At 37.3% G+C, this 11,896-nt stretch overlaps 1 protein-coding gene across 1 annotated transcript; it reads right to left on the minus strand.

The window, feature by feature from the left end:
• Positions 1 to 824: 824 nt before the first annotated feature.
• LOC122279587 (transcription factor bHLH140) lies at positions 825 to 10,261 on the minus strand. Its single transcript, XM_043090291.1, has 6 exons — positions 10,100 to 10,261; positions 9,891 to 10,012; positions 3,383 to 4,338; positions 2,161 to 2,833; positions 1,907 to 2,077; positions 825 to 1,266 (listed from the first exon to the last, which is right to left on the minus strand). Exons 1-6 carry the CDS (start codon positions 10,134 to 10,136, stop codon positions 952 to 954), a joined length of 2,274 nt encoding a protein of 757 aa, XP_042946225.1. The 5' UTR covers positions 10,137 to 10,261; the 3' UTR covers positions 825 to 951.
• Between the last annotated feature and the right edge of the window lie 1,635 nt (positions 10,262 to 11,896).

Below are 11,896 nucleotides of genomic sequence, written 5' to 3' on the forward strand. Positions count from 1 at the left end.
AAGATTTTTTTTTTGATATATTTGGATGGGGCGTTTTGAACTCTAGACCTCCATTTTGAAAGTTGGGGTTATGTCAATTAGGCCACAAGCCTTTGGCACCATGAAACAAGAATTGAAAGCTCAAAACACAAATCGTTTTACCTTGTTGAGGGTAGATTCTAGCTGACAAAGGCGATAATGACGATTGAGGAAGGGGAAGGGGATGGACAACGGTTCTAGACAAGGGGAAAGGGGACGGACAATGATTCTGAGCAAGGGGAAGGGGACGACGGTTTCGAGCAGGGGGAAGGGGATGGTTCTAAGAGGGCGACGGTTGTTGACAAGGAAGACAACAGCGAAGGGAATTAGATTTTTCAGACTGAATCTATGCTTAAGGCTTAGGAGAGAGAGCAGTTTTCCTTCCGATGCGCGAGTCATTTCAGACTATTCATTCCCTATGCACAAATTTTTCACCTAAATGATTTGTTTCGTTTAAGTAGGGCCAGCATTTGCAGCCCCCGAATAGAATTTTTCTATGTGGTTTGGATCTACTTCTTGTTATAACTAAATATATAGGATGAAAACATGTATAGCATTAGAAGACAAAAGGGGCATGAATTCCAAACAAAAATAAGTTGAACCTAATGCCATATGCGACGCCACTGCGTTTCTAATTGGGCTTCTAAAGTTCCATTAACATGTCCCTTAAATCAACATGTCCCATCATTTAAGGTGGTTGCTACTGCTGCATGATCTCTAACTCAACTGAGGTGTACCTTTCTGACAACACAATATTCCGCTCCATTATCAACGCCTTCTAATACTCAATCCACAACATCATTCCATCAACCAAAAATCGTAAAGTAAATTGATGATATTGCACATCGATTTCATTAGGGTGTGATTCTACATTATTTACAACAAAACTTGATCATATATTATCTACATGCACCTAAGGATCAAGGGCTGCATTTATGGTGGTGGCACCAGACGGCCACTTTGAAGTAAAGAGTGCGGAAAGGGGGCCCGGCAATTGCTAATATGTGATTTTAACCGAGGTATGTTGGGGTGCGCACTTCTGCATCGATGACAACGTAATTCTGTAGATAACAGGCTTTCATCATCTCTTAATGTTGCTTTACCATGATTGCTGACGTCCTCAATTACATCCACTGAATCGTAAAAGAAAGCAGTATTAAATGAATTCCAGTGCTTCTTATTCTTCAAATGTTTTGAATCAAAATCTTGGCTAATGACATGCAGGTGCAGTTGTCGCATTGATGGGCCCTGCAAAGAGAGGAGAAAGAGTCAGAAATGCCTTTCCAGAAAGTCAAATTTTAAATTTCTACCATATATCTGTCGTAATTCATCAGACTGAAATTTGAAAAGAAAACTAAAAGTTGGCAGATGAACATAGAAATGCATAAAAATTGCAACTAAAGACTGGCATATTGGATCATTCTTTCATATGTTCCAAGGTCAGTTCAAAACATAACTGAAAATAATTTTAAATACTTCACTTGTATTTGAATCACAATATTATATTATTTTTCAGAACCCAAAGACATGTTTGTCCATTCCTCTTCTCCTCATTTTTTTTTTTCTCTTTTTTGTCTCGATCATTCTGTATTCTTCCAGTCATTTGATTTTGCACAAAACCCAACCCAGCTACCTGAGGCCAAAATTTGGCCTCCAAGTGGTATTGTCATCGACTTTAATGAGTATCATTTCCACCAAGTTTTGTCTACGGCTTAAGGCATAGACTTTGTAAGGTAAAATAGTTTCTTATTCCTACTTTTGGTAAGGGTCGAACATGAAAACTATCCTGAACTCACTGCTACAGCACCTAAGCCAAGGCTGTCGGCATAGAAAGGAGCATAAAAGATGGAAAGTACATCTAATACATTAAAGCAGAGACAGTAAGTACCGAGTGATATCCAAGGCGAAAAATCAACGATGCATCTTCTTGCAGGAACTTCTCAACCCAACGCATACCCACATCATGCATTGTCCTTAACAAATTCAGGTGTTCTTTACGCACAGCTGTGAGGCAATCAAGACCTTCATATCGAGTCAACACCAAAAGATGCCTTCTCGCCTGCGAAAGAAAGAAGATTTCACTCCTAATACAAGGAACCTAAGCATAAGAAGGGGGGCGGGGGGTTAATGGTCTAAGTTTACCTTGGGATAAAGATCATGCAATATTACAACATCATCCAAAATCTCCAGCACGACATCCCTGTGTTTCTCAGGATGCATGGCAATATGGTAGAGCGCTTGAGCCCATGATCCCCATGCCTTGGTCATGCTTGCATCAATCTTGTCATTGTTTGTGTGTTCCTTCTCAGTTCTAAAATCATGGATATTGGCTTCAACTTCATACAGAGATGCTTTGCACTTTTTGCTTCTATCATAGTCATCGACATCCTCTCTCTTACTCTTTTGATCGTTATTGGGAGAATGCTTTGTATTTACACCCTCATTGTGTTCTTGTAGCCCTAGAGGGTTTGTCACAAGGTTCACATTTTTTCCCTTAGCCAACTTTGCTTGGGTCTTAACTATGGATGCAAAATCTTCAAATAATGAAGTGTAGGCATCTCTGAGAACTTTGCAGCCTACAATATAGTCATTGTTCAGACAATTTGGTCTTTGTGGGTTCATATTTGGACCAAGAACATGTATGACATGGGTAATCCCTTCCCTAGTAAACAAGGGAGAAGTTGAAGGAAGAGGAACAGCCACAGACTTCCCCGGGTGAAGAGATTTAGCTTGTTCTTTGGTAGCAACCTCAAGGGCTGGGCCAGCAGCATTGAAAATTGAAGCATTCACACCTCCACCTCCAGGCTTCAGCCGCCTGAAAAGGATAACTACTCATTTGATCTTCTTGGCATGCAAACTAGATTTTGATCACAGGAGTATTCCATTGTGTTTATTTTTATCAGCAGCATATCTATCTTACATTATATTTGAGGGGGCAAGCATGCAATGACAACTCAGCATATTATAATGAAAGCAAACTGGTTGGACTTCAAGGACTTGCTATAAGATTCCATAGTAATCAGAGCACCATTATCCAATGGATACTAAAAACAAGGAATGACTAAAGCTTTTGGGCAACATGCAGCAACAATGTTAAAGGTCATGATCAAATTCAAACAATGCCTTTTTGAAGATCAATAACAACTCTGGAGTTTGCCTTTATATGGTTCAGATACCAAAGAGAGCTCAGGAATTTCAAAAGGTTGAAATCAGGTTTTTAACCAAATTTTCATGTTTGTACACACACACTCTCTCTCTCACACAAAGATACAGACACAGATGCCAACTGTTAAGAGTCATTGATGAAAAATTTAAATTAAAGTTGTGAATAAAGAGTAAATATAAGGATGTGACACATACTTACCAGTTTGCGGCATTAGCTATTACATTGTAGTGCAAACCTCTTTCTGAACAGAGTCGTGTAATGTCTCCTACAAATGTGAAGAACTTACTGGAGTCGATGTTTTTTTCAGTAGCTTTTGCCTTGACCAAAGACAAAATCTTTGATCTATGAGACAAGTCCACCAACACAAGCCTAACATTCCCAAGCTTATTCACGAATTCCTCAACTTTCTCAATGATGATATCAGAGGCCTTCTCAAGGTCAAATTGGAAATCTGATGTTGAAATAGATGGAAATGCCAGAGTGGGAGCATCATTCAAAATATGACTGCCAGCAGAGCAAACTGCCAGGTCTTCACATTCCTTTAAGTCCTTAGCGGTATTCACTGGAAATGAAGAAACATTTTCCGCTCTTTTATATCCAGGGTTCTTTTCCTGAAGAACTTGAGGAGAAAAAGAACTCTGAATCCTGCTTGCATCAGAAATTGTCTCAGCGGCAGGAACCTCTGCTTTCTTTAAGAACTTCATTATACCAAGTTGAATTTTGGCATCCGGGTTCTTCTGACCAAAATATCCATTTGGAACGGTGTCCATAGGACCAAGTGCACTGTATGTGTTAAGACAAGCTTGAACATCACTCTCATTCTGGCAAAGTGTGATCCGAGTGAACCCCTCACTTAGTTTAGGCAATTCTTTCTTTTGTAGCATTCTGTTCACCACCGCAGCAGCTTTTCCACCTTGTAATTTTCCTTCATGCTCGGTTCGTTTAACAGATCGGGATATACATAGCTTAGCAGGAAGATCAAGTACAACAGCATGCACATCTACATTGGGACCACCGAGCTTCACAAATTCCAACCGCTGTTCTCTGTCTAGATTGCATCGGTCAATAAATACACTTTTTCCACCCTTAAGTGCACTAGCTGCACTTTTTAGGCACTGGGCTTTTGTTCCGGATTTACCATTCCCAATGGTATCCTGAAATGCAAATTCAAAACAAACTAACCAACCAGGAGAAAAAAAAAAATAGGAAAGATTTTGAACACTTTTTGTAACACCCAGTCCCAGAGTGATTTTATTTTATTTATTTATTTATTATTATTATTATTGTTGTTATAAACTTGAGATATATTTTGAAATAGATTTTAAGATGATATTTGTTGCTGATTGAGTTTCATCCCCTATCCCAAAATTTTATCCCGTTAGTTTTCATTTCAGTTTGAATACGACCCCTGAATTGAATTCAAACTCTCAACTCTAGATTTTATCCAATTTCTCCTCAAGACTCACGGCATCTCCCTCTCCCTCATCTATAAATCCCACATGATCCTTGCTATTAAACACAAAAACATCTGGAAAAAATATACACATACCAACCCAACGTAACAGCCCCTACAACAGAGAAAACCACTTTCACAGCCAACCGAGACAACCAACTCGCCGGAAACAGCCGCAGAAATCTCCGGCCAGCCCAACTCCGGTGAACCCACTCCCTTCCGGCAAGCCCACTGCCGTCTGCCACCCTCCCCTCCCTCTTTTGCCTGTCGGCTTGATAGATTTTCTCTCTCTCTCTCTCTCTCTCTCTCTCTCTCTCTCTCTCTCTCTCTCTCTCTCTCTCTCTCTCTCTCTCTCTCTATTGTATCGCACCACTTTTCCGAGAAGGCTAGTGGCGTCGCCGGTCACTCCCAGCCACCCAGAACCATCGTTGCCTCAGCTTCCTCTCGGTAAGCATCGCACGGCCATTTTTTTCTTTTTCTTTGTTTGGTTCCAGTGATACGTAATGTGAGCCACTCCCGTAAGTTTTTTCCTTCATTTTAATTGTTTTGTTCCAGACTTCCCAAAAAGCCCCTTTAATGCTTCCATAATCACTTGCAAGCCCTTTGACCCTTAGCCTATACCCTCCTGAACCAGATTCTTTTTAGTACAATGGCCTTTGGGCTTTAAGCCATTCGACCAAGTGGTTTCCTTTTAAGGGTGTTGGACCTAGTTTTTCTTTAATAAACCTATTAGACTTAGTTTTTAACCGGACTTGTTTATTTTTAGGTGGGCTTGTTTTACTATTTATTTTTCAGAAAATATTTATTATTTAAAGTAGGTTGATTTTATAAATTAGCATACTGTTTATTGTGAGTTGATGGTGTTTTACGAGAAACTGTTTTAGTGTATTGAGTGGGTTGTTTTACTTAAATAAATATATTAGTCATAAACTTGGTTTGATAGAAAATATTTAAGGGCTTCTAAGCATATTTTAAAGTATTCTTTTATATTGTCTCGACCTATTATTTTAGTTAATATTCCAATTAACCTTTAACTAGATTTTTTTATAAAATTATTAAGATATACATCTACACAGAATATTAAGTAATATGATATAAGTTTTAAATATTATTATTTTATGAAATCTTTGTATAAGTGAATATTTATTAAATTATCTCTATGGTAGGATTTTAAGTATTTAGATTGCTACGACATGTTTTCTAGAAAAGTTTAATAGCATCTAGTGCCTCGTATAGGTCACAAGCTACGACGTGAGATTGTGAAAGCAGCGCTAAGAGGTAATTAGTATGATCATATAATTGTATGTGTACTGTAAATTCTCTAATAGTATATGAAAATATAATGTTTGTCTACACTACGATACGAGCTAAGTCAAGGTTAGATTCCCTTCATGATCTTTGATGAATTATGACATTATGTTTGTATGAATGAATTGTTGTTTGGTGGAGTAAATAATTCTAAAATCATATGGAAGCCATGAGATGTTCATTAAGTCAAGTATGCCATGTAATAAAGTAGCTAGATTATGTATGCCATGCTCATGTAGTACCTAGATCATGTATGCCATGTTCATGTAGCGATTAAATCATATATGCTATGTAATGTCATTTAGATCGAGTATGTTATGTAAAGTTCATATAGATCTCAGATCATGTATGCCATGGAATGTTTATGTTTAGATTATATTGTGCCATGTACAAGAATATGCCATGTTATGCTATGCCATGTATAAGGATATGTCATGTTATGCTATGCTATTTACAAGTATATGCCATGCTAGAAAAGTTCACGATTTTAAATAAGTTTTCATGCATTAAGAAAGATAAGATGTTTAAGGGTGACACGGACCTAAGCGTGTTCACCACCAGCTATGATAAGACGGTGCCACGGACCTAAGCGTGGTTCACCATACCTTAAGTGAAACACGGACTTAAGCATGTTTCACTTCAAGTTATGTTAAGGATGACACGGACCTAAGCGTGTTTATCACAAGTTATGTTAAGGATGACACGGACCTAAGCGTGTTCATCACAAGATATGTTAAGGGTGACACGGACCTAAGCATGTTCACCACAAGTTATGTTAAGGGTGACACGGATCTAAGCGTGTTCACTACAAGTTATGTTATGCGGTGCCACGGAACTCAAGCGTGGTTCACCTTACGTTAAGTGAAACACAGACTCAAGCATGTTTCACTCCATGTTATGACAAGTTATGGGGTGCCACGAACTCAAGCGTAGTTCACCATATAATAAATGAATGACAAGATAAACAAGTAAATTATGCATTTACGTCTATATGTTCGCCATGATTATGTATGTTTCCGCTCATGTTGGTGATGAATAGACATACTATGAGAATCTGTGAATGATATATGTTGGTTTGAAGAGTTTTTCAAAAATTAACTCTTGTTAAGTTATATTTTACGATATGATATACTATTTACTGAGTATTCGACTCATTCTTTGTTTTTTTGTTTGTTTCTTCGTTCTCCTCTATGTTTGAATGTCACAGATGATGGTTGTAAGAATGTAAAGCTGGAGGACCAGGAGTAGACCTAGTGCAAGGACTTAGTTCTTTTATATTTTTTGGATAAAAAGTCACGTGTAGGGTTAGTTTATGTTTTTATTTTACTTTTTCAGTTTAAGTTTTCAAATAAACAGTTATGTTCAGTTTAATTAATGTTTTCAATAAATACAGTATTTTAGGATATGAATCTCTTTACCGGACAATATGTTATGTACATTAGTAACATCTCTATCCTACGGGAACGGGGTGTTACACTTTTTCTGCGACTGAGCATAGATATATACTAAAAATACCAAAGCAGTAAGGAGGAATTGACTTGAAATAAAAATTGTAATGCTGCACCAGTTATTAGCCATTTGTTGTTGAATGATGATAGTTTATTGTTTTGCAATGCCACTGTGGCTGATTTATTTATTTATTTATTATACAAGGGGGTGGGGGGGGGTTTTTTAACCCAAGTTTTCCATTTGGAGAACCGGGTCAAATGCCATTAGGCTCTTGCCTGAAAATGAAGCTACTATGAGGTTGTTACAGATTTATGAAGAGGCAACTGGATGGCACTTAAATTTGGAAAAAACTGAACTATAGCTAAGCAGAAATGTGGATTTCGAAGAAGTTGAATCTATTAAGGATATATGACATGTGGTCTCTATTCAAGCACATGATAGTTATTTGGGATTGCCATCTTTTGTGGGGCACTCCAAAACAGAAACTTTTCGAGACTCGAAGTATCGTATTTGGAACAAACTACAAGGGTGGAAATAAAAATTGTTATTGCAAGCGGTTTGGGAGATATTGATTGAAGCTGTGGCCCAAGCTCTTCCTACATTTACTATGAATTGGTTCAAACTGCCCAAAGTGTTGTGTAAAGAATTGGAACATGTGTTTGCTCACTTTCAGTGGGGTCAAAGAGGATCTGAACATAAAATGCATTGGATTAGTGGGAGTAAATTGTGTATTTCTAAACTGCATGGTGGTATGAGATTTTGAGATTTGGAACTATTTAATCATGCACTTCTTGCAAAAAAGGGATGGAGAATCATGACTAATCCAAATTCGTTGGTGGCAAAGGTGCTGAAACCACACGTACCTCTTTTTTACAGTCTGATATTCATGCTAATTCCTCTTATATATGGAGGAGTTTATGTACAGCCAAGAATATTTAAAACAAAGTGTGTTACTGGAGAATTGGGAGTGGTGAGAGCATCAATGTGTGGTTTGATAGATGGATTTCAGAAAGGGCAGATCCTCTTGGGGTTCCATGTTCTAATTTGTTACCTGCAGATGCTTCTGTAAATTTCTTATTTAATGCACAAACCAGGCAGTGGCATTTTGATTTTGTACAAAAAGCTTTTTCCCCTTCTGTGGCAGCTTCAATTTTACAAACTCCTTGGCATTTTTGGGCTGTGGATAAGTTTGTTTGGGGGGAAAATAAGAGTGGACAAATACACTGTCAAATCTGGGTATCATTTTGGGATGGGACTTAATTCAAAACCTGATCAGATGGAAAGTATGGAGTCCAGAAGGTGTCCAACTTATCGGAAAAAATTGTGGCATTTGGCTCTTCCTCCAAAGGTAAAAAATTTTGCATGGCGGACTAGTCGAAATAGTCTACCAACAAGGTTAAACTTATTGAAGCGGGGTGTTTCATCAGAAGGATTGTGTCGAATTTGCAACACTCAAATTGAGGATCAGCGTCATGCTTTGTGTCTATGTTCAAAGGTAACTCAGATCTGGATATCTCGTTGTCGTCAATTGTTTCCCTTCTTCTCTACTGCTACTTGCTTTGATGGGATATTGTGGAATCTTATGGAAAATAATATGTCTTTGGGTTCATCATTTATAACTATTGCTTGGGGTGTGTGGAAATTTAGAAACCAAAGTTTATTTGAGACAACAACTGACTCCCTTGAAGTATGTGTTGATCATTGTATTGAGTATGTGGCTAGCTTTAATTTTATCAAGCAGTCTAGAGAAGTGTTGAGAAAAGAAAGGATTTTGTCATGGAAATCTCCACCAGTTGGTTGTGTTAAGTTGCATTTCGATGGGGCTCTCTTTAGGGAGATTGGAGCTGCTGGAGTGGGTACAATTCTTAGGGATGATAAAGGGGATGTTTTGTTTGCTTCAAGTAGGAAGGAAGTTGGGAATTTTTCAGTGGATGATATTTAAGCCTTGGCAGCATTAAGAGGTCTATAGATGATTCTACACATGGGGTATACAAGGTTACAATTGGAAAGGGATTCTTTGAAGGTTGTTAAAGCTATAAATTCTCAAGATAGCAATTTTACATCGCCGGGGCCTTTGATCATGGAGATTCAGCATATTTTACACTGTTTTCAGATATTTGATGTCATTCATATGGGAAGACAAGGTAATGAGGTTGAAGATACGCAGCAATGGTGGCACTCTTATCCGGATTTTATCTCTAGTAGGATGCTCATAGACTCTGATTTGTTGTAATCATTAGTTGATTATGTAGTTTTGGGACGGAGTATGTACTTTTTTTAATGTTGTTTTGATCTATGAATAAATCCAGTTTATCAAAAAAAAAAAAAAACACGTAAAAGCCGCATAGTGGTAAAGTAATTGTGATATTCCATTAATCTGGCGGCACCGTTGGTTATCGCTTCTCACGATGGTGTTCCCGCATTTTGCAAGGGAGCAACTCGAAAACAAATTAAGCATTTCATCAAACATGTGACACACATAGTATCGAAAGAAACCTGGCAAATGCGAGCCCAGGGTCGCGTGGAGGAGCGCATGACTTGCTCACAAAAGGTGGACTTGCCGCTACCTGGGGCACCCACCAATATCACCACAACAGACTTCTCCTTTATTTCTTCGCCTTTGCACATATACAATTTATATCAAATAAACCATACAAGTTCAACCGAAAAAAAAAAAAAAAAAGGGTTGCTCTCACGGGTATTACCTTTGGCTTTAGCAGCGTTTTCAATGTCCATTTCCATCTTGCCGAATTTCGATATGCCTTCCCGACCTCCGAGAGTCCGAAGGTTTTAGGTTAAAGCTGGCTTCTGTTCATACGTTCCAGAGTTTCCTCAGTTTGCTGGCCGGTTGCCCATGAAAAAGAACAGGGTTTTAAAAAAAAAAAAAAAAAAGCGGCTGGCACGTGTTTGACCATAGAACACGGGAGTTGCTCCCCGTGGATCCGTTTGATAAACGTCGAGAATATAATTATTTTTAGATATTTTAAAGTTATTTTATTATTATTTATAAATATTTTAATATTATTTACAAACTATTAATAATTTATTTTATTATTATTTACAAATAATATAAAATATTTTTAACATTCAAACCATACGTAAATGCTAAAGAATAAATTCTGGATAAAGCGGAGTCATTTGGATTGTGATGGGAAAAATCTTCTTTTATCTGTTGTGATCCAAGAACTCCTAGTCTCTGTTACCTTTTTTTTAAATAGATGTTTGGCGAATGAGAAAAGATAAAAATTTATAAATAATAAAAAAATAATTTATAAGTGTATTCACGAGCATCTTTTCATTGTGAATCGAGCATGTTCCTAGTAGTATAAGTGTATAAATACGATGAAGGAATAAGTTTTTATCAAGTTACAATTAACCTGCATAGTTTATATAACTAAATTACATTTTTATCCTTTAAAATTACTATAGTACCACAATAATAACTAATACTAATGATTAATGACAATACTTAGTCTAGCGGTTTTTATCATATTGTTAGATCGCTTAATTATTTCTTGTTTATTGTTATGTTTTTATTTGTTTAGATGAAGTTTGTTGGATCATAATCTTGTTGGTTATGGTTATTAATTGGCACTACGATTGTCACAATAAATGGGAGAACAAGTCGTTTGGAGGGCACCCATATTTGCCGAAAGCTAGAGAAACCATAAAAACTCAGATGTAGTATCAGCGAGAGTGCGATACTCAGATTCTGTACTAGAGTAAGCAATAATAGACTGCTTCTTACTATGTCAAGATATCATAGAAATCTCTAGTAAGAAGCAATAACTGGTGATGGATCAACGATAAGTAGCATCTCCAACCTAGTTGGCATCAGAATAAACCTGAAGTTCAAGAGATGAGTGTGAGGAAACATGCAATCCATGAAATAGAGTTCCCTTGATGTAATGCAAAATACGAAGAATGGCATCATAGTGGGTAGAGCATTCAGAAACTAGCTAACCAATTATACTACATAGGAAATATCTGGTCATGTAATAATGAGATAGACAAGATTACTGACCAACTGTCAATATGGAGTAGCATCATAAAGTAGTTCACCATCAATGGAAAGAAGCTTAACCTTGGTCTCAAGAGGAGTGTTGATAGTCTTGTTGTCAGTCAAACCAGCTCGAGAAATCAAATCAGAAATATATTTAAATTGAGAGATAATAACCATATGTGCCAGAAGTAAGCTCAAATCCAAGAAAGTAGTTGAGTTTGCCCAAGTCTTTCATCCCGAAATTTTGACTCAAAAATATTTGAAAACTTCGTATTTTAGACATGTAATTCCCGGTGATAATCATGTTGTCAACATCTAGAAAGATGATGATGATAATACCTGCATATAGAAATATGTCATTCTCGGTGATAATCATGTTGGCAAATTATGCAAAATGAGCTTGCTTCAGACCATAAAGAGCACGTAGAAGGCGGCTAACTTTGTCAAGAGGATGCTCTTAGCTAGGTGGAGGTTGCATATATACTTCTTAAATAAGATC

This window comes from Carya illinoinensis, chromosome 10 (genome assembly GCF_018687715.1).
Source record: "Carya illinoinensis cultivar Pawnee chromosome 10, C.illinoinensisPawnee_v1, whole genome shotgun sequence".
Lineage (NCBI taxonomy): Eukaryota > Viridiplantae > Streptophyta > Magnoliopsida > Fagales > Juglandaceae > Carya > Carya illinoinensis.

What these genes read in the sequence shown, in the direction of transcription:
- LOC122279587 (XM_043090291.1), bottom strand. Translation starts at nt 10,136, where the DNA reads ATGGAAATGGACATTGAAAACGCTGCTAAAGCCAAAG. An exon ending in CCTGGGCTCGCATTTGCCAG is followed by an intron (nt 4,339 to 9,890) that starts GTTTCTTTCGAT and finishes TTTGCATTTCAG; the next exon opens with GATACCATTGGGAATGGTAA. An exon ending in TGCATGATCTTTATCCCAAG is followed by an intron (nt 2,078 to 2,160) that starts GTAAACTTAGAC and finishes TTTCTTTCGCAG; the next exon opens with GCGAGAAGGCATCTTTTGGT.